Source organism: Paramormyrops kingsleyae, chromosome 6 (genome assembly GCF_048594095.1).
Source record: "Paramormyrops kingsleyae isolate MSU_618 chromosome 6, PKINGS_0.4, whole genome shotgun sequence".
Taxonomy (NCBI): Eukaryota; Metazoa; Chordata; class Actinopteri; order Osteoglossiformes; family Mormyridae; genus Paramormyrops; species Paramormyrops kingsleyae.
In genome coordinates, this window is record NC_132802.1 from 26,656,415 (window position 1) to 26,679,520 (window position 23,106).

The 23,106-nt window shown below is 43.6% G+C and overlaps 1 protein-coding gene across 3 annotated transcripts in view; it reads left to right on the plus strand.

The window, feature by feature from the left end:
* cdh4 (cadherin 4, type 1, R-cadherin (retinal)) overlaps positions 1–23,106 on the plus strand; it is a 282,577-nt gene that overhangs the window by 203,878 nt on the left and 55,593 nt on the right. For all 3 annotated transcript variants that reach the window (XM_072712941.1, XM_072712942.1, XM_072712943.1), the window contains 2 exons: positions 16,191–16,346; positions 21,771–21,915. In XM_072712941.1, the coding sequence (XP_072569042.1) occupies positions 16,191–16,346; positions 21,771–21,915 (301 nt within the window). The remainder of the gene's footprint in view (positions 1–16,190; positions 16,347–21,770; positions 21,916–23,106) is intronic.

The window sequence follows — 23,106 nt, forward strand, 5'->3', positions numbered from 1 at the left end:
ACAGGAGAGACTTCTTTGAAATGAGGCGATTGAAGCCGTCTCATCATTAGGAAAACGGGGGGAAACCATCTAATCATAGCAGTTAAAGACATGAGACATGAAACACATTTTCGCCGATGTGTCTGTGCAGGGGGAAACCTTCTTTGGCCGCTGAAGGTCCCTGGTTCATCATTAGTTTCAGGCCATTGGCAACAACCTCTACTGCATTCTTCTCTCTTCTGGAGGCTTTTAATGAGCTTGAGCTGATGGGGAAAGATATGCTCTGGGGCTGTTTCAAGATGCCAGATTCTGAAAGAGATTGCAACAAAAACAAGGGCAAGATCGCTGCGGAAAAAAGCAAAGAGTGAGGGAGTGTTTTAGCTAAAAAAAAGGGGGGGGCCCTAAGATATAAGATTAAATTAAATTTCAACATGTTTAGTCACAAGTTAGATTTACACATGCCCATGAAAAAGACTAAAATTCCTGTCTTATTTAATGTTTGTTTTGCTTCGCTGGGTGTGAGAAGTACGCTGAGATGAAATTGAAGCCTGCAAGAATATTGGATTTTCTTTGCTTTCGTACCTTAAAAGATGCCCTTTTGTCAGAATCACCTCATTTACATGGAATGCATACTGTACTAACCTAGATGTAACTCTCCTTGTAGTTGTAATTACTGCTCTTTTTTTTTGTCATTTTGAATAATTGGGTGTGGGGCCACATTCGGCGTCAGCTTGGCAGCTGCTAATCATTTTGGGGTCTGTGATCATTGAAGAACAACAACATTGTTCTTCAGTTACGTACCAAGCAGAGACTGTTTGTATTATAGCGAGTTCTCATATGAAAAAAGATTTTTTTCACAGCAGGAAGCAAAATCTTTAGATCCTAGATCAAATTGCAGCAACTCCTCCACTCTGTAGCTTGTTTTTTTTGCTGTCGCACCGCTTACGTCTTAACCGACGCGGGGGGGGCATCGCGTTCCATTTAGCCTACCCCCTTTTTAAATTTATCCTGATGACAATTTGAGATTTGCTGGACTTCCAACAGCTGCCGGAGATTGCCCTACAAACTCATGACATCAGCCTTTGTGAACGGAAGTTACTCACTCGACTAGATCAAGTCTGGTGATGCACTAGTAGTGGGAGGAGATCTATCTGATGCAACTGGCATGGTCCAGGTGCAGCATAGGTTCCCAGTCAATGCGCCCATGGACGTGTAGGGACATGTGGCTCCTTCATCAGAGACGCCACGTCCTCGGCCAGTACTGCTCGAGTCTCTGAGTTCAGGGATAATCTGCTGTTTTGAAGGCAGGAAATCTGTCAAAGCAGCACTTCACTGTCCTCTTATGAGTGAGTGATGGTGGCGAAGCAGGGTGACACTCATGTGGACGTATATGAACGGGCCGCCGTTGCCCAGCAAGCTGTGTGAGGAGGCAGAGCGTCTGGATCCCTGTCGCTTCACCACGCAAGCTTTTACGGCTCTCAACGAAGCACCTGTCAAATTTTGAACCGGCAAAATTTCTGGCAGCGGCTGCTCAGTTTTGTCGGACATCCAACCAGCATCAGATGAACCCCCCCGCCCCCCGCTTTCTGGACATCTGCTTACTCAGTTGGCTTTTCCAGGTAGTTCCCATCTGTTTGTGTGCAGAGGTGCTGATCTGGCACCGGGCAGACTGCTTTCTCCTGGCCAGCTTTGCAGTAGGGACCTGCTCTCCTTCGGGAGGCAGTCATGCCCGGCCTCAGTCTCTGGAGAGGTGCCTTGCTTTGGACCGCCGCACACGAAAGCCCAGTAACATCTCAGCAACTTCTCCTGTGTTGTGATTCTCCGGTGCCAGGTAACTTGCTCTGGTTGGCAGTGGGGGTTCCTCTTTGGATCTGGCTTTGCATTGATGTTTGCTGACCATTGTTCTGCATCATGTAAGTAGTGCCTCGAAGAAAACAGGCTGGATAGATACAGCCCAATCGATGCTAACTGCTGCCCCTACTTGCCCACTGATGTGTTTTTCCCAGCATCCCAAGCTTACAGAATTCAGCCAAGGCTGCCTTTGCACACCCTCACTCTTCTCCCTGCTGGTCTTCTACCCAAGCTCAGTGGGAGGGTCCCAAGGCACCCCAACTAGCAATGGACGAGTGGGCAGAGGAGTGGACCAGAAGCGTAAATGGTTCTGACACCTCCCAAAGAGCCACATTCAATGTCTTTACTCTAATTATACATTTTGTTTCCTTGTACTCAGATATGAGGGTAGGGGGTTTGATATTGTCCTTGCGGAAACCCTCTGGGACTGCCAATGGAGGGGAAAAAAATTAACAATTCAGCTAGCTGTCTTGGGGGGTCTATGAATCAATCAATCATTCAATGGGAAAGAAAGACATTTTCCCCTTTGCTCTCTAAACTTGCTAATGTAAGCGAGGGAATGTGGCCCCTTTTGTATGCTACAATAATGGCTGTGTTCACGCTATTCTTCCTTCACGCTCAGAGATGGAGGATTCCTGCTATTGTTAATTCCAGAGGAAGCCACTATAATTTGGCGTAAGTACATGCTGTTCAGAATAGATTCCTTTTAAAATTCTGTCCAACTAAAGCAGTAATTGGAAATGTAATTCACATCTTAACTCCCATTAATTCATGCTCTTTAAAAAAATAAAAAGTCCTCCCCCTACCCACCCCGGCCAGCCTCCGTAAATGCGCACTTTTTATTTCTGCAAGTCATATTACATTGATTTTAATGATTGGTTATTATAATGTAATTAATCAGACAGCCTAGTCTGGGCTGACGTGCCACTCTTGCATTCTGATTGTGCGTAAACGGAAGCAGATGGTAAATAGGATTAGCAAATCAAAAGATAAAATACAAAGTGTATAGGCTGGTTTTGCTAGGAGATATATTCCAAAAACAAAATTCCCAATCTGCTTTTGTATTTCAAATACACATCCTGACCAATCCACAAATATAGAGACATAATCACTTATTTCTTGTGTTCCGCCATCAAATATGATTCTTTTACTGTTCTTTTATATTTCTGATGTCGCTGGCAAATGACTGCTGGACACGCCGAACGATGGCGCCCGGCGCCCGAGGTGCCATTGACCATGTGAATGAGACGGAAATTAAAGGAAGGCGAGCTTCAAAAAGGAACAAGGCCGGTGATTAAGGCATTGTCCCCGAATGTGTCTATCCCTTTCAGCTGGCGAATGTGAGATTATGTGTTAAGACGTTCCTTCGGCTCCCTGCACCGTGATCACGGATCCTCATGTGGCTCTGGTGCCCTTCACATCGATCGCCTTTAATCTGAACGCAATAATTGGTTATTATGCCAGACAAAAGCGCCTCTGAATGTGCCCAATTTAGGGGTTTCACACGAGTTCAGCCGTACGGCTGTGGCCGTCTCGCTCCATCTCCTCTCCATTTTGCTGCAGCTATATGATTTTTACTCATTCATTGTCCCTTTTCTCTCGCAATAACATTCATGGGTGAAAACTTTGAGATGACCACAGGTTAAGCTGAAGCGTTTATTCACCCACTGTGTGCTGGTCTAATCAAATGCAGCGGGACAATAGTAATGCTAATCTTGACAGCAAAACATCACAACGCTTAAATAAATCGAATATACTGACCCTTATTATTTCGGGATGCACATCCAGTCCTGAAGATACATTCTTTTAATAAGCATTAAAAGCACGGATCAATGTGTCACAAAATTAATAGTGATGGTGAATGGGGGATTACGTATAAACCTTTAAAGTTGACTCAGCAATTGGACGGATGTATGTGCCGCAGTACCTTTCCCTCTAGGGAGTTACCCTGTTTCCGTTTGTTTTCAACGGTCACATGACCGGGGGAAGAGTAGCTGCAAAGATACCAGGGTGCTGCCTTTGTCTCTCGTGCTGTTTGAAGGGTCCGGTCGGCTCATCGAGAAAACATCCGCAGTATTAACACCGTTAGTCACAAATCATGTTTCGCTTGTATCCATCATGTAAAAACAACCTGTTTTGATTGCTTCAAAACATCTAACCATCTGAGAGCGGCCTCTCTGATTGCTGTTAATCACATCTTACTAGTTCAATTACCCACTGACACAAACAGAATGTCAAACACATAATCTTTATCTTCCCCTAACAGTATTGTATCAGTTGTCACGAAATGTCTACTCAAACTCACGTTCCACACACACGTTCATGCAGACAAAAGATACATTGAGATGAATGACATCACCACTTGATAATACAAACAATACCCATGATTAGACGGTTATGAAGGTTATGTTTAACCTCTGTCTGACACATCAGTGTGTGCAGGGAGTCCGCCTCAAGAACATCAGTCACGCATGCTTGCTGTTACACTTTAATTTGAATATCCCTCCATATTTCAGATCTCTTTAGTTCTTTGCTTTGTTTTTTAATCTTTACAGTCATTGAGCCTACATCGGCTGCATAGCTAACATTGTCAGTAACGTGTAGATTTTACAATAAGGTCCCATACAATCCACTAGTCCACTAATGGGGATGCATGTTTTTTGTTGCGAAACAGGCCACAAGCCATGTTAATTCTCTCAGTGATGCATTAATACCAGAGCTTTGATTCCAGTTCAGCCATGGGCTGTTACTGCCAACAAGAAAATGTTAAACAAGTGTGGCGAGATGATCGGTCCTGCATCTGTCAGGCTTCCCCAAATGACAGGATCTTTATGCAGGCAAATTGCCGCCTTTCCTTTGGTGCACAGGCATCTGTCGCCGTGGCTGGAGATGCAGTACTTTGCAGACTGAGGTTTGTGTGCAGGTACAGGATCCAACTTGTAGAAAGGTTTCATTTCCCAGGTTTGCCTGAAAGTGTACCCAAGGTGCTAGCACTCATCTGTCGATTTTGGTTACTTTTTAAACAGCATGGAATTATTCTTTATACAGATGCCTCAAATGCAAATGATGTTGCTATAATTCCCACCTTATGTATCACAAAGGGTTTGACTGAGACTGAGACTCTTGACAGCCCGCAGCTCTGTATTTGCCAAGTCAGAGCATCTCCCTTGCCTCCTGACCTCGCAATGCACTAGCTTGCGGTGTGTATGGACCTCCTACAGCACTGTGGCCCAGAAGATGTCAGTACCATTAACACGTGCGTCTTAGGAGCTGTTGGCCACACCCCCTATATGAATATTCATGAGCCTGGAGCAGAACCAAATAACTGGGTCTCAGGTGGACGAGATGCAATGTCAATGTCAGCGTTTAAAGCCAGTGTTTTATGCTTAAATATTCCGAGGAGGCTCTAAGAACCTCAGAGGACACCGTTTGGCAGCTTATATGCGGGAAGCACAACACAAAGTGTCTTTTATTTATGGGCCAAGTGCTTCAGAGGGAGAGTTAAAAGGAAGGATAAAGAAAAAGTCTATATTTCACACCTGCCCTCGGTCAGTGAAGGAGTAAACATGATGTGTCCTCTGTGATGTGGCTGCGGGTGTCTTTAAACAGCCAAACGTCTATACATTTCGCTCATAAAGACTCTTTTGGTCAGGAGTAATTGTAGCACCAGTTTTTATTCAGCACCTCTACAGACCTCTTCTTTCCTAGTTGCATTTATATTTGCGTGTCAGGTGAGGGCAGTTTGGTCTGTGTTATTCTGTTCATATATTGTCATAACGAGAAATGTATAACTATTCATCCGTCTTCCAAACACTTATCCTTGGTAGGGTTACAAAGGGACTGGAGAGGGCAGCACTGGGCATTGGGCAGGGGCACATCCTGGATAAGAGGCTAGTCCATCACTTACATATAAATGTTAAATACAAGGCCAGCCACAATTCACAGACTTATGAACAGACTTGGTACATTATTCTGCCCCTTGGTACATAGTCTGCTTGTATGTTGAACTGCTGATACTTGCAGTATATATTATTTTGTTTTGTAGTGGATTGTTGTAAATTAAAATTATATAGATAATTGATTAATTCAGTGGCAGAACAACTGTACACTGGGCCCAGGGGCAAAAATGGACCATGCCCCCCTTTCCAAATTCACACCTAGGGCCTGCCTTTGCAGATGATGAAATTTAAGTAGCCTCTAAATTTCATTCCCATCATGCACTGCAGTAGCTAGCAAATTCCACAACCAGATTTTTTCATTAAATACATGCCTCAACATAGTTTGATTGCAAAATATTACAAACTATTACATTTCAAAATTGTACTGTACTGTACTAAATATTATTTGCATTATGCCTCCCACCATAATGAGACTGTATACATAAGCATGAGAGATATAAGTAACATGTCACAAGAGAAAATAATATGCATGACATCAGTGCATTAATCTTCACAAATGTTTCACATTTATGTCAGATGCACTTGGGGGGTGGGGTGCTCGGCCCCACCTGGCAGTCCACCCCTGGATTAATTATAAATTCTGCCTATCACAGAACACAGCTTTATGACTGTGTGTATGTTTGGCTGGACGTAGCTCTGTGTCTTTATATGTGTGCGTGGGTGGCCAGGAGTGAACATATGGGCATGAAATAACTTCAAAGCGAAAATGAACGTCAATATCCATCCGTGGTGCACCGTGAGAGACAGGCACCTCGAGAACGAAAGTTAAAATTTCAACAGAGGCAGGGAGAAAGTGAGGCTTTTTAAAGCCCCGCCGACATGAAACGGCACCGGCGAAAGAGAAACAAAATGAAAGACGTGGCTGATAAGTCAGGATTATGGAGAAGACGTCACTCCTGGCTGCCACGGAGCTTAGTGCTGCCGACGTCAGTGCCACACTGCGGAGAGACGTGATCATTAACTCATGTGATCCTGTCACTTCTTGTCTGATGGGGCCCGAGTCGGCGGGGGTGCCAGCTAAGCTAAGGTCCCCCCACCTGCTTCGTATCTGGAGCGGGGGGGCTAACGGCCAGCTAGGAGGCTCCGTCCGGCTCTTTCAGGCACACATCCCTAATTGGCAGCTTTACGACCGGCAGGCATGTAGCTGTGGGTGTGTGTGGGGGGGGGGGGGGGTTGGGGTGCCCCCCAACACTGCCACAATTTCTCGTTTGCTGGGATAGAAAGCAAGGATTTATTTTCCACCCAAATTGCACCATATTTGCTCTGAATCCCAACGCGTTTGAACGGCCCATCGGGCCACATCCCCGCGCCGCGGCCTTCGGCAAAGGCTGCAACGCCGTCGGCTTTAGCCGCGATGTCGTTCACGCGCTCAATAGCGAGTGTGATGTGCCGGCCCCGGATTTGAGCTTTCTTCAGAGCGGCAGGTTACGATTCCTGGAGACCGCTTTTGTTCTTCTCCCTTGAAGAAAAAGGCAAAATAATACCTAGGAGTGTATAAGCTGGCAATTCTATGTGCTAAGTATTGGCTAGCAAAAAAGTATAATACCAGCATCCTTTAAACACATGAAGTGCACTTGACATAGTGGTTTAGGTACTGCGAATTATGAATGAGACCTGTCAATCAAGCTCCCCAATGTCCATTCACATTGAGATGAGCTCATAGGCTGAACAGGAAATTACAGAGACTGAGGAAGCAAGGCTCACAGCTGAAAGCCTGTCACACGACGCGTGTAATGCAGTGCATGTTAACCTTGGGATGCAAAGACCAGGCTGCTAGTCACGAGATACAGCCCATAATTTATAGCCCGACATCCATTATTCACTCAGTATACTGTCTTGATAAATGACACTTATTTTAAACTGATTGCCTTCTTAAGAGTGAAGGCGGGTGGGGGGAGGGTGATTTATTTTGAGGGGGATTCTGGGGCATGTCTGGATGTGGGGGGTGGCATGTCATGCCGTGTTGGTCTGACAGGATGATCGGCTGAGTGCCTTACACTCCTGATCGGCGCTGTCGGAGTCACCAAGCAGGGTGCCCAGTAGGTAGCGGCTTCCCCCTGGCCAGTCACCTCTGATTAGGCCCAGGTCACATCTCCCCCCCACCCCCTGCCAGGGGGCTGTCCTCTTCCGCGTCTCTCAGCACAGCATAGCCTCACATCTGTCTCTCCTCATATCTGTTCTTCTTTTATCTGCTGTAAACAAACAGGTGGAACAAAAAAAAAAACCAGATTCTACTAGCCCACTTGGCCTTTGTTTTTAAGAGATTGACCCCTCCCTACACAGCCTACGGGCCAATCATAATCAGGCACAAACATATGCTGGCCAATCATAATCATACAGAGACAGATAATGGATAGAAGGTACAACAAAAGGTCAAATTGTTGTAAGCAGTCCAGAGCGTGAAGCGATGCTGGTAATGATGTGGCAACACAAAAACACAAGAGAAGGGGCCTGCCCAGACACACGACCTTATTCTCCTTCATCCCTTCGTACGGCTGACTGGAAGACAATTAAATGTTGTCACAAGCTGACACATGCCTGATATGCATGTGGTTGACATAGAGGACGGATCCAGGGGGAGGGGGAGCACGGGAGAATGGGGGGGGGGGGGGGGGTAGGAGGGCAGGCCGACTGCAGCTGGCGGGAGGCCCCACCCCAGCGAGAACCCAAAGGCCACACGTCATGTCAGCTTCAGCGCTTGTTTTCTGATGTGTGGCGTGGAGGACAGAGCACCCCCACCCCCCCTCCCAAGTGTGTATCTCTGATTAGCCCTCACCAGGCAGGGGGGGGGGGGGGTATGGCAGTGAAGAGCTTCAGCCTAATTGTCTAATGGATTCAGCTGTTTTCCTCTACATCCTTTCCATTCCAGTAGCATGCTGTACTTTACGGACATGTAATAGCATTTCATTTAAGCCTCTTTTCTGTATATTACAAAGGCAATTTGCTTAATTCGGAAGGCTTGCAAAGTTTTTATTATTTAACTTTGTTGTAGAGTATTTGGCAGCTTTTTGTTTTATCCTAATTAAATTGGTAAAACTTGCATTTTGCTGTTATAGAAGTTGTTTTCCCAGCTGTGATTTCACGCGGCTCGGCATCATGGGAAAAGGCTGTGCGTCGGGAATGTGTTAACGAAGAGGCTGAGCTCTGCTGAGCTGTTTAGGCCGAGCACCTCCGCAGAGACTGCTGCGCTCATGAACAGATCAGATGTTCAGATGTGTTTTCTTAGAAGGGTAGAAATCTTAGTGTTTGTAGAACAAAGTGATTTTTTTTCTTGTTTATAATTGTTTTTCGTTTTCATCTCGTCCATGTCCATGTTATAATCTGTTTCCTCTTTTTTTGGACCTCAAGACTGGAATATGTTGACATTACGGTACTTTAGAAGGAATTTTACTTTACAGAAGGTAAAATGAAGACTGACACGGCTGGAGGTATTTCGTTAAAATAATGACATGTATTTCCCTGGCGCCTTTCATCAAGGATTTTATAGAATCTCACATTGAGTCAGCGATGCTGAGTTTGTGCTGGAATGCATTGCTTCAGTTTGGCTAGCATAATTTGATGATCAAAGAGAACTGCCCTCACTATCTGTAACAGGGGCTGGCTCATTTGCTGAACATTTTGATGGAAGATCTTCTGCGGTCATCTGCTTCACAGTACCAGGGCATTAACTGTCTCCAGTACAGGCCTGAAACACTCCGACACACTCAAGATGAGATATGCATTGAATTGTACGGTCGCTTTGCCTGTTTTTAATGCATGTTTTTTATGCTAGCCAGAAAGCATTATGTAAAGTTTTATTATTATGGAATGAGTTGCAATTAATTGTAAAAGTTGCTGAGGGACAGATTCAATGTCAGCAAATAACTAAAGCCTTGTTTCATGCAGTTTAGTTTGATTGATAGGTTTTATATTCTATTGTTTATTAACAGAAAAACTATCGATGCTGTCATTCTGATGGTTTTATACACACACACCAAGACAACAACGACTCAGCAAATAATTTTGAAAAAAATCAGTAGCCTAATTCTCAGAGAACAAAAAAAAGAGTAACATTTCCTCACATCAGTTCTTCCCAGCGCAACGACTCAACAGAACCCGAATATGCATTTGACCTGTTACCATCGGTCCATGGACAACAGATGTAAAATAGCCATTTTGGCTAATTCTGGCACATTTACATTCTATGTTTATTATGTCAAATAAACCATAAATAAATAAAATAAAAACCCAGCGGTAAGCTGGACGGACTGAGCTCCACCCTTTCAGGCTTCACGGCCAATGGGAAGGGGCCCTCGGCTGGCGTTCGGGCTGCCGCCGGAGCAGTGCCACGTTCGGACCCACGCTGTCACACGGATTGATCTTGAACGCGGTACGAGGGGAAAGGCAGGGGACACAGACAGAGATAGACCAGGCCGGGAAAAGCAGTAATTGTGCTGAGAGGGCTAAGGTACATGCAGTAGGGGGTCAGAGACTGGAGCGGGTGCAAGGTTATTGACACCCACAACTGGGATTATGATATAATTAGCTGTCACTGCATTAGGATATTATTTGAGACCCTTTACCTCCGCTGTCACTCAAGTTTCACCTGCGATACTCTTAGCAAGAAGGATTTCAGAAGTTTCTCCCTCAACAAGCCCCCCCCCCCAGCCCATGTTAAAGCATCAGTCAGAGTAGATAAATCCGCAGGTTGACACGCGGATTTACATTAGCAGCGTTGGCGAGGCACGTGAGCCGTGTGTTTTGCCACCCCGAGCTGCGACGCTGAAGAGAAATATTAGCACTATCAGAAGACGGTGGGTTGTGATGTGGGGGACGCGAGCGAGGGGAGCTCTTAATTAGGGCTGACAGCTCCTTCATCCGCACGCTTCCTCAAAAGGGCTTAGTCATCGTGTATCTCACACCGGGCAGTGGCTGTCATTTCGCCCACTCGCAAATAACGGCAGCCACCTCTTTAGCTCACACCGGATCCCACGGAAGGTGGCACTGAGATAAACAGCGGCCCTATAGCAGGTGGTGCCAAATCCTCGTCGTCCTGAGTGGGTGTCTGTGCTTTGGCAGGACTCACACCAGCCCTCCCAGTGAGCTCATGTGAATCAACCGTAAAACCTTTCAGTTACATTTCCATATATATTCCAGCTAAGTGTTGCTTTGCTTAAATATTTACTTCCTAGTTTTTTTATTCTGTCAAGAAATCAATACCCTTATGTATCCTCCACTCCTCACTCTCAACTGCGATTTAAAGATGTTATTAAAATAAAAACTGTTTATGCAGAAGCATAAATACAGCGTGGTGCAGAATTAGCATTGTGCTGCATAGTGAATGGAATCTAAGTGCTCTTGGGGCATCTTCTTCCCCACCTCTCTCCTCCGTACCGGTAAAGTTAATTCATGGTCATGAAAAGTCAAACTATGAATAAATGCATCTTTTTTTTTTCCTACGGTGATACACACCATTTTAATATGTTTCAGGATAAGTAGAGGCTGAATCGTTTTGAAAATCAGATTTATTCAAACCAAGTAGGGCGGACTAAGAGGACAACATTTTGTAGATAATAAATGATTGATGACAGCATTGTGGAGGTAAATCGCAGCATATAGGAAGGACCAACGTGTCCTTTTCTTTGCAAGGATGCCGATGTGGGGTGCAGCTGAAAAATGGTGCGGCGATCAGGGGAGTGGAAAATGTCTTGCACACGCTCTGTAGCCAAACATAATAGCATAGCCTCAAACTGAAGCTACGAAGGGGGCTGTTTGCTCTGTTTAACAGCATTCCTCGATGTTAGATGACTCCAAGCATAGTGTGCTCTAGATCCTTGGTGAGGATGGACTCCTCTTTTCTGCTGCAGCAGGAGCCTTAGCGCATAGCTGAACACCGTAAAGGGGACGCTAAGCTACTGCTGCACTTGCTTGCCAGTGGCAGCACCATATTCAATGAGTGTCTTGCGTATTAGTGTATTTACGGTAAAACAAAACTCATACCAAAATGCCTTTGCTAGCTCTAATAAATTACAGTATAATCATTTTCTCTGTTGTGCTATAAAGCCTTTTTTACTGATTTTCATTTTTGTGCCAACAATCAAAATATTTCCAATAATTGCATAAAGAAACTTGAGCCAACATGTCAATCCAGTAGATGTGATTAGCAGGTAGGGTTATACTAACAACAGAAGTAAACAATAAACATTCTTTCATTATCAAACTCGTATAAGGATATGAAATAGCTATTATTAAGATAGACATTATAATTTGCACATTTCACATCATGGTAATTTTACGCAAAGGAAACGTCCGCATGCTGGTTATAGTTGTGAGGGTAGTTACTTGCCAGGCATGTTAGCTAAGCTAGTTAGTTTGTATCACTGATAATACACAGGACATGGGTTTAAGCCCTGTGTAAGAATTTCCGCTTGTTAAGTTAATCTTACCAAGACGTTAACATTAAGGCATTCATTTTAAGATAAAAATAGTATGTATTTACATACTTGTATAAATTTTTCCAGGAAAACTCCTGTTACCGCCATGACAGCAATGCAGCAGTAAAGGAGTGTAGGTTGTTTACTCTCATGCTTCCGCACCAGGTCTGTGTGCTGCGTTGCATTGGAATCTGTCGCTGTTTTCGCCCTGCGTTCCCCCAGAGAGGTAATGCCATGATAATTTCTCATTTGATTCAGTTTGCTTCACAGAGGTAGCTAAGCTCACAGATAAAATCTTCTTAAGACCTGACAAGTTGTCAGTAATGAAGGAAATTGCTTTGATCCGACTACAAATAGGTCATTTAACCAGTGTCTGGTCTGTGCCGAGAGACTTCACAGTTTCTTACATCCTGCCTCTCTCCCATTTTTCCTCTATAACAAGGAGACAAAAAAAAAAACTTCTTCTTCTTCCTTTATTAGCACTGCTCAAAACAAGTCAATCTTTCTTTCATTACCCAGGAGAGGAAAGCGACTCAGTGAGTCTAAACATGTTTACACATCTGTTATTTGTTTGTTTGCTTGTTTGCTTATTAGTTGGTAGATAAAGAGATTTGTGTGAAATGTGGACTCATGCTTGAAGTGGTTAACAAAGGTAAAGACTGAATGCAAGTGTACTGAGGACATCTTCTCCAACATCTCTGCATCTCCTGTTTTACGGAAATGTCAGCAGTTAATATGGTGCAAGATCGTGGTGCTTCACACACCGACCATTTACTCTAGGAGGAAATTTTTGACTTAAAAATATTTTTGCGGGGTCAGTGTTTTTTCTTTCTGCCATGATGTGCACAATTTGTACGGAAACAGTGAGAACCCAATATGAGAGGAGCTTGGATGTGATTTCTCACCAGTATGGGAGTGAATTAAGAGCAAAAAAAAAATCTAAATTCCAGAGTGCTAGTTTTTGGTGTTTTCATCTATCTTACTTGTATCAGATTTGTTGCATGTGTATCTAACACAAGGCATCGAAGCTACAGTAATCAAACACTTGTAGGTGCGACTGACTACAGTCATCCTCGGCACCAGCAGATAAGGACACTCTGAAATGTGGGCAGCCATTACAAACACACAGCATTTCATTAATGTGTTTTTGGGGACAGGCTCGGTAAGAGATGTTTGATACATCTAAGCACTTTGTGTGTTTCCTGCAATTTTCCATCCTTGCTCAGGGCTCTTACCTAACAATTCCGGAGCCAGTTTGGTGCAATGCGAAGAGAGGGGCAAACAACTGTAGCAGAATTTTCTTGAGGGCCAGCTACATCCAACAATCTCACCGCCAGATAAAGTGGGCCTGAGTGATACTGAAACAGCGTGTCATTTTCCTAATGGTGCTGAATCTTGAGAGGAAAGGCCTGGCTGGGGTCTCATCTGAGGCTAAATTAAAAGATTTCTTCAAATGAGACTCAATTACACAGCAGTCAAATCCAAAACATAGACTTTTCGGTGCACTTAATGCACTAAATTGCTCTGTATTAGTTCTGGGGAAATTAAAAAGGTGCTTGTCGTATTCAGCATTCCACTTGTTCCTGTTATTGAATTGTGCAGGAATATTGGCTCTGTGATGTATTCTTCCTACCTACTCCCAGAAGACCTTCAATTAGTTTCCCAATAAGCATGGAGAGCAGCAATGAGCTTGTTGAAACGTACATTTCATCCACGGATGAGGTCAAGCGACAATCGCACTGAAACGGAGCCTTTTCTAGTTGTCAGGAGGCGTGCCGTCAATTAGGCAGGATTGTGAAGTTTACAATGAAGCAAAGAGAGGCTGAACTCTGAAGCTTGATTTTTTTTCTATCGTGCTCGGGCTTTGATGTGATTCCCTCTATTACTCTTTACTTGCTTAGCATGATTCTGTTGATTCTTCATTGAGATACCGTAAGTCACCATCTAACCTAGCTGCATTTATGCATAGTCAAGTCCTCGACAGTCGTGTTTTCGCAATGTGATATATGTGATGTGCCACCCTTGTGCGTCACTTTGGATAAAATCGTCTGCTAAAAAAACGTAACATGTAAATGAACGATGTAATCAAAAGCACTCAAGCTGTCATTGTTTCCATGGCAGAATGCTGTGTTTGTGCACATGTACTGTAATTCTGATTAGTGTATTTAAAAACTCATCCTATCAGAACATCTACAGAAGAGAGAAACGGTAGCTGCGTGCATTTTGGCATTCCTTTTTATTATGCTGAAAGAGGTAAATATTGAATTCTGCGTTTAAACTGTCCCAGGGCCACTCACACTAATGTGTTTTGCTGTGCATGGCTGCGTAACACTAAGTGAAATCCAAGAGCATCGTTATCCCTGAAAAAGGACGATAAGGGTCTGTGTTTATCTAATTGCGAGCGTTCTTCTCCGCGCCCAAAGGCCCACTTTGCTGCCGTACACAATGGGCTGCCTCGTGAATAAACGGCACGGTAATCAGGAATACACGGGACCGAGAGAGTACGGCTGTCTGAGCCTGACACCCCATGACCCCGCCGCTCACGGCAGCATGAGGCTCTCATTGCACTGAAAGGCAGGCGGCAACGGCGTTAAAAAGAAAATAAAAAAGCGTGAGGATGGAGAATTTGGAGAATTACATATATAATTCCTTAATCGAACATACTGCAGAATGAACATTCATAACAGACCTCAGAGTCTTCAAGGTGACCCTCAATCTTTTCCTTGACCCGTTTTTTTGGTATTCAGAACCCTTCCCTGCCAAGAGACTCATACTTGGATCGTGTTGTCTGAAAGGAAACAGGAGTTGGACCTTGCTGTGCCTTTCTAGCTCTCTACTAATGGATTTGCATGAGTTTCATGTTCCACTGGCTGCTGTTTGGGACTTAATGTTGTAAATACTTAGACTTGAAATGTCCTTTGCTTGGCATGACAGAGAGCTAAGGTCAGACTGTCAGAACTCTAAAGACCGTGGGCCAGGACTATGCAGACAGCTGTGTCTGTTTGTCTGTGTTGAAATTTAGCGGCGGGACTGAGGAAATTAGCTCTGGCAGCAAGGCCAAATTTCTTAACAGCTCTCCATACTCCGATGCCCTACCTGTGAGATAAAGGGGAAATCAGGAGGAAGAGAAAGAATTGTTCATAAAGAGCAAGAGAGTCATATTAGTATAAGTTTTAATAATACACTATTGTATATTTACATCAGCAAACGTCAGGCGTCTCTTCCATTGTGACACTTGGTAATTAATTCCAACTCTGCAGACAACATTTATATGCAAAGCAAGATTCAGAGTCAGACCGAGATCCTGGTAATAGTCACAACAAGGACAAAAGGAGCCTAATTGTACTCTGATCAAGCAAGTATAAAACCTGGAATTTCTCATGCTTGCTTAGATATAAAGACTCACTCATTAGAAAACTTTAGCCTGGTAGTAAAGCAAAGGCTTTACAACATGGGACTACTGGTGACCTGAATTGCTGATGACTGGTTTTCCTTAACGTAAGTCTGCAATCAAAGACTGCATCTCTTTGGGTTTGAAAGAGGGGAGTGGCCTTTGAGACATTTCCATGCTTCTTGATAGTTGTTAGAAGCACATCATTGTCTGTGCTGGACAGCTGATTCAAGAATCACTTGTAAACATCTTGTCAGCACTGTCACTTTGTCTGTGCTTAGAGGAGTACCTGCCAGCTCAGATGTTTTTCTCACTCAGATATGTTTCTAATAGGGGTTGTTGTCAGCTTTTCCTGAATCCATCTGTTTTGTGTATGATCCACTCTGTACGGAAGTATCTCTACCCAACCCAGTGAGGACCAGGCTGGAGAGCAATACCAGCAATATCAAAGAAGACAGTCTTGTGAAGCCTTTAAGAGCTACTAATTGCATCACTAATCTTCCTTGTGCAATTTTGTAGTATTCCAACAGGCGTGTGTGCACGGGTGTCTCTGAGTTCCAGAAAAGTCATTCATCCTCAGCTTTCTGTTCGGCACAGATTCGCTCCGACCAGGACCGACAGATCCAGATACGATACAGCATCACAGGTGTGGGTGCTGACCAGCCGCCCAATGAGGTGTTCAGCATTGACCCTGTGGCAGGGAAGATGTTCGTCACCAAGCCCCTCGACAGAGAGGAGAGGTCATCCTACCATGTAAGTAGAACTATTCTTTAAAAGACAATTGACAGTTATGACTCTCGGGCTGCCTCAGAACTTCAAAATAGCAATATGTATGCATCCATCCGTCTTCCATAATGGCTTATCCAGTATTTGGCCGTGGTGAACGTGGAGCCTCAGGCAGCACCAGCGGTGGGAAGACATTCCATCTCAGCAAACTCGCCAGCCCCATGAAAGCCCACGAGAAAACATGGGGGAAAAGCTCCGGCTCCTCAAACACAGACCCGGGGTCACGAATCTAAAGAATTATATTTCCTGTATTCCTATATATGTTGAAATGCTGTGCAGTGGTGACAGAGGTTCTGCAGTGGTGAAGAAAGTCAATTTTGATAGGAGCTGCTTATTTGTAACATGAGAAAACATGAGAATGTGTGTAGTTGAGAAAAGTGTCGGGTGTCAAGTTTAAAAACTAATCAAAGAGTGAATGTAAGGGATTTAAAAATTAAAGAATAAAGGTTACACTACTTGAGGGGGCACAAATAAAGTAGTAGTACTCTTTTACTTAATGTATTCATTAACCAGAAACTAAGTGTTAGTTACATACTGTACTGGTCACTTGTTTGTTCCTCATTAATAAATCATAACGGTTCCTGTGTTTCATGCAGTTACTATATTTGTTGATTTGTACTTGAGTAGTAACTGAGTTTCTTGTGCCCCCTCAAGTAAAGTATTACCAAAAATTTATGCCTGGGATACATTATAAATGTAATACACAATAGAAATATATGGCAGCTGTTGCTAAAGAGTGGGTTTTGTGCATCTGTGTGTATAAAAAAGCTGCTGTACTGTCTGTACTAACAAGCTGACCAGCAGTTTTATCCTATTTTTTATGTTTAAAACTAAGCAAAAAAAAACATGGACGTCATTGCAGGAAAATCCTGCGTCCGCCTGTAGTCTCGCCTGATGAAATGTCTGTCCACATCTTTCGTCACTCATTGCAGCACCTGTATAGAAGAAGAAATGAACACATCATTCATTTATTACATCCAAAACAAGAAAATTAATGAACGCGGCAAATGATGATGAAAGACAGCAAGTTGTGGAAGTAAGCGTCCATCCCAAAGCCTTCCGTCGATAGCCTGGCAGAATGGCTCTTTGTAATTCAATGTCGTTGTATAACTCGCCTGGTTTCTGTAATGAGTAAATAGCAGAATTACACATTCACTAAATGGGATATTGATTTCCCACTGACTGATGTATATGGTTGGCTGAAGTATGACATTTTTGAGTGTCAAGCGCCTATGAGGTGCTCATATATCTGAGACCCCGGTGTATCGTTCTATAGATAGTGACAGAAGGAAAGAGAACTTTGCAAGAAGAAATTACATCATTTTGGCTATTAACCATTAAGTGCATTACATTTAGAAAAAAACAGACGCAACCACTTTCAGTCTGGCTTTTATCCATGTTCTGGAAGCGCTTGTTCTACGGCCTATCTTTGTATAGCCAAGCATAACATAACAAAAGATATTGATCCCTGCTCCTCCTAAAATATTATTAGGCTATGATAAAGAATCAGCGACCAGCTATTCTCTACAAGTTAAGTGAAATTTAGTGCGCTGATTTTTCTAAAACACTTAATCAAATTTTACAACCCCACAATTAGTCTCAACATCAGGGGCCTCACTCTTTCTTTTAATTTGTCCGTTATTTCTGGTTTGTGCATTTCTAGATCGCTTTCCATGGTTCATCGAAGCAGATGACAGGCAGGGAGTGGTCATTGATGCTCTCAGGACATAGCGGCCCCTGGTTTCCACTTGATAACCCTTATATGCTAATTCATACTTCTTTTGCGGTATAGAGGTTAAAACGTACGTTAATTCCTTGCCATATCGGCACGAATGCACATGAAATATGTACGCATTCACGGTGTTACAACAATCGATTGCCGCATGTATCGTTTTTAAAGGTGAACGTGTACTTGTGTACCAGTTATGTCAATCCCTGCCCATAACACAACTTTAATAGAACAATTCAGAAGCAGACTATTCAGATGCAGGGTCTAAAGCAAGTTACCCAGAATTCAGTGGATTTTTCAGGCCTGTGATATCTTGGTGCGCAGCCCGACGTGTTGATGGCAGAAAGCCGGGCATTTGCGATCCACGGATCTGCAGCGCCGATCAAACTTTTTAAATCTGGTCCCGTCTCTACAGGATACGCTCGGCCACAGCACCACGGCGGAGGAAGCGGATAGATTTGTGTTTGTTTGTTTGTTTTCTCGGAGGCCTATCCTCCCGTGTATAATTAAGCGAGGGGATGTGCAGTGTTTGTGTGTGTGAAAGCGAGCGGCAGAGACGAGTCAGTGAGCTGTGGGAGAGCACGCCGGAGTCCAGGCACACGCAATGTGCTCTGAATTTCGATCAGGTTTCAACGAAGCCGGGCACTTCATTCATAGACATAATTTTCTGGTTTTATCCTTGCAAATGATGTGATATTTGTCAAAATTACCCTTTATTTTAGGAATTCAGTTTTACTCTACATTCTGTTACTCTGAACACATTGAAACGTACATGAGAATAGTAATTATACTTCAAGTTAGTTTTGTGGTATTTATTCTTCCTGTGCAGAGTGACACATTCTAAAGTATTTGTTTGAAACTTTTATGTTGTATTGTTTTTGAAATGACCAAGGTGAGTAGGGATCCATGAGGAAAGATAACAGGCTTCCCAATCAGACACCCCCAGACATTGCCAGGCTGTTCATTTATCTTCATCAGATGTCTGGCTTGACGTATGCCAAGTCAGCGGTGACCGGCGTCTCATCCTTTTGGAGATAATAACTTTAATTCCAACGCAGAATTACATTTTCTCTTCTTTAAACACTGCAGTAATCTTTGACTTCTAATGTCATTGAATTACTAGATCCAACAGCAGGAGTGATAACTTCTCTGCCACCAGTCAAGAGCATTCATCGCAGTCGTCTGCGCACGGATATTGGGTGCACCACAAGATCAAACAATGTGCAGGAAGAAAGTAAAGTCAAATTAACCTCTGGGAGACCTACCGATGCAATTTTTGCGCAGGAAAAATGGGGTGGATAGACATCAGCTGTGAAGAAGTGAATTGAAATAATTCCCTTATTTTCTCTGCAAGGTTACAGCTCTGGCAAACATGTGGGATTATTTTTTTAAGATTGTCAAAGTGACCTGGCAAATGCTCCTGAACTGCCTGGCATGACCAAAGCTATAACATGTCCAGTGGTCCCAAGCACATATTAAAGGCTTTGAGTTGAAGGATCACACTTGCTTCTATTAATGACCTTTAATTCTTAGCTGAGATCCAGTTATTAGATATTATGTGACAGTGGCTTGATATGAAAGGCATAATGTGAAAATGTACAATGCTTCCTCGAAGCATCTTCCACATAAGAGCAAGTTGAGGAAGGTGTAAAGACAATTTCCCCATGGGAATTAATAAAGTATTAAAAAAAAAAATGCTTCCTCAAAGTGAGACACCCTTTGTCTTTCTGGGAATGGACACCATGTCCTTATATCTCTTTCTGTCCCAGAGCCTGCTCACATGTTTACATGTTTATGGATTTTGTTGAGGATTCTCTTCACTGCCACATCAATACCACCAAGTTTGCGTTTCCTAGCATCCTAAGCAGTGGTCAAAGAGAGACCTTGATATTACACATTGGTTCAGTGTAGTAATGTTGCTTCACACCTCAAGTTTTGCGAGTTTGGATGCTTCCTCTGCTACTGTCTTTGGGGATTTTACACATTCGCTCCACCTCGCATGGATTTTCTCAGGTTCTTCTCAGGTGTTTTGTGGATAACATAAAAATTTGAGTAGAGTATTAATATTCTGTAAGATTGCTGGTTGTATGAGCTCCCACTAGTGTGCAATTAAACTCTTTTGTGTTCAGTTTAGTGAAAACTGAAGTAAGCAGTTGTCGTTTGGTAACCAGTTCATTCTTTCTGTTTAGCTTTTTTGACAAACCCAGAAAATTTTGCTATATTATACATGCATCAAACACATTTATATTGCCACAGTCCCTACAGGATTCATGTAGGGGTAGAGTTTTCTTTGGCTCAAGGGTTTGAGTCCCATTTAGACCATAAAGGGGAGGGTAGACCAGAGTGGGGGGTGCAACACTGGCTGCCAGTGGAACTGCACAGGGAGGGGCCCCTTGTGCAGTCGTGCTTTCATGGCCCAGCTTGTCTGTGTGCATTCCATTAAGCACGGCTTAGGCCGCAGCGGCCCTGGATGCTGTCTGACTGATCCAAAACCCAACAATTAAAGCTCGTGGGAGTTTTACTTACACAAAAATGTCCTGAGGGCTGAAGGAAAAATGAGTGGTTCATACAGAGAACCAATCAGATTGTAGAGGCGGTGGGGGTCAGCCAATCAGATGCCTTGGTCCTGCCTTTTCTAGTTGCTTGGACCCACCTCCTCTACAAACTGATTGGTTATCTCCTTCTGCCCTCAGAACATTTTTGCGTGAGTAAAACTCCCATGAGCACAATCAAATCTTTGGGGCCCATTACTGAGGTGCAGGCCCCTTTGGATTTATGTACTGATTATTCCTCTTTATGTAAGCGATCTTGTGGTGCTTATTTACAACTCACATCATCAATCACTTTCCAGGAATATAGTTATACTTTCTTACAAAATTCAGGGTGGAAAACTTATTAAGTTTTTGTTTGGTTTTGATGTGGAAATTCTATTGTGTTAAAGCATATCTGCAGATTTGTTTTGTGGGAAATCAGTGGAAAGTAACTGAAAAGCAAGTCCTATGTCCCCTTGTGCTGAGACAGAAGGAGAGAAAGGAGTGAAACAACACAATGTGCAGGTCTCAATGATGACCACCCTAAAGATTAACATGCAGCTCTGGAGGTTTGAATGCCATGCAACTGCAACTCATTCTCTTTCTGCTCTGCTCTTTGTATAATACAGCATAGCCCTCCAAGACCAAATTAATCAGTTTTTGTATGGTGGCTACTCCCAATGGCTGAGAGAAAGCCAGAAACATAAGGAATTGTATGAGCTGAGAAGTTCTGTTGACGCTGGATACGTATGCCATAAATATGATAAGTAACCATACTTAGTTTTCTAAATTCACAAACAGATGAGAGAGCATGAGAAACCATCCACAGAGGAGTGCCCAAGTCGTGCTCTCAACCCTTTGACATTGTTCTTCTTAGACTAGCTACTTTGACAGACTTTTCAATGAGACAGGTCTGGAGTATGTTGGCTGTGGTATCATTCATCACTCTCACTATATTACATTGAATGATGGATTTTACATTGGATTTAGGTCTAAAATTGCAGAACCGTTTGAGGACAAAATGCTCCCCTGGTCAACACTAGCGAGAATGGGGAAAAATGGCAGAATTTGGCTCCACTGGCCCTATACCCTATTGCCTGATATGCTAATGTTACTGCTCTTCATTCACAGCTTAGAGCACATGCAGTAGACATGAACGGCAACAAGGTGGAGAACCCCATTGACCTCTACATCTACGTCATTGACATGAACGACAACCGCCCAGAGTTCCGCAACCAGGTCTACAACGGATCAGTGGACGAGGGATCCAAACCAGGTATTGAGAATTTGCCGACTACATGAGACCACACTTACATATAGAACATCCATTAACATGGTGTCCATTAACAGACAACAGTGGTGATTATGGTGGTTGTAATGTGTCCAAGAGGCGTTTTTTGCTTTTTGGTGGTGAAAAGCATTTGAAGCAGGTGTTTTATTGGCAGACTGAATGAGTAACAGCAGTGAAAGATTAATTTCTACTTCAGCAATGAGTGTCTCTGAAAAACCAATTCAAATGTGTGATTTTGAAGTCCAGGGGACCGTTATGCCTAAAACACAGACGTGTGAGTCAGAGATGAGATTGCAGAAAGCTCTGTAAAAGCTGCCAGATTGTGGCGTCTGCTGTGGATGGAGCGCGGTGTGAATTTGGGGTCTGGCCAAGGACCAGCAGGTGAGCTGATGAATATGGCCACTGAATAAAGACCTGCTGCACGCTTCACATTCATTGGGCTTAATGAGTAGGAAACGGGGTTAAAGAGGCTGTAATGTGCGGGTGTCAGGATTTCCTGAGCATGCATGGCAGGGGCTGGACTGTAGGCCTTGGGCAGGGCAGCTGCATCATTTATAACCTTCCCACTGAGGATGATTTAGGGTGGCCTTTCAGGAAGCTGCAGCCTTCTCAGAGCATAGCATTACCACCACTCTAGCTAGAGCTAGGGGCTGTTTTTAAAAATACTGGCACCACAAGGTACTCCAGCAAATCTCTGGACTAAAAAATTGGAACCAGGGAGGTGTTACACAATACATGGAGCTGTGGAAGTCAAAGAAATGAGAAGCCTTGAGATCTACTTTTTTTTTGTCCCATCCTACCTCTCTTGCCGCCACCCTGCACATCAGGGTTGGGCCAATTCCAGAATGCATTGATCAATTCCAGTCCAAATCAGGAAACTGGGGTTGAAATTTAAATTCATTGTGAAGTTCGAATGCAAATCCAATTCTGTTCCCTGTAGTTTTTTTTGCCAATCCCAACTCCAGTTCCATTTCCTGATTTGGATTGGAATGGATCATTCTGGAATGGCCCCCACCCTGCTCTATTCACACCCCACTCTAGGTCTGGCAAGGGAGGGCCAGCATGAGCTTTGATATACATGTTTTCTTCACCGCTCTTTGGCTGTGCTCCCTCCTGTTCTAGTTTTGGCCCTCGCAGAACCGTAACTGGAGGACATTGCTGGAGTTTACACTCTAA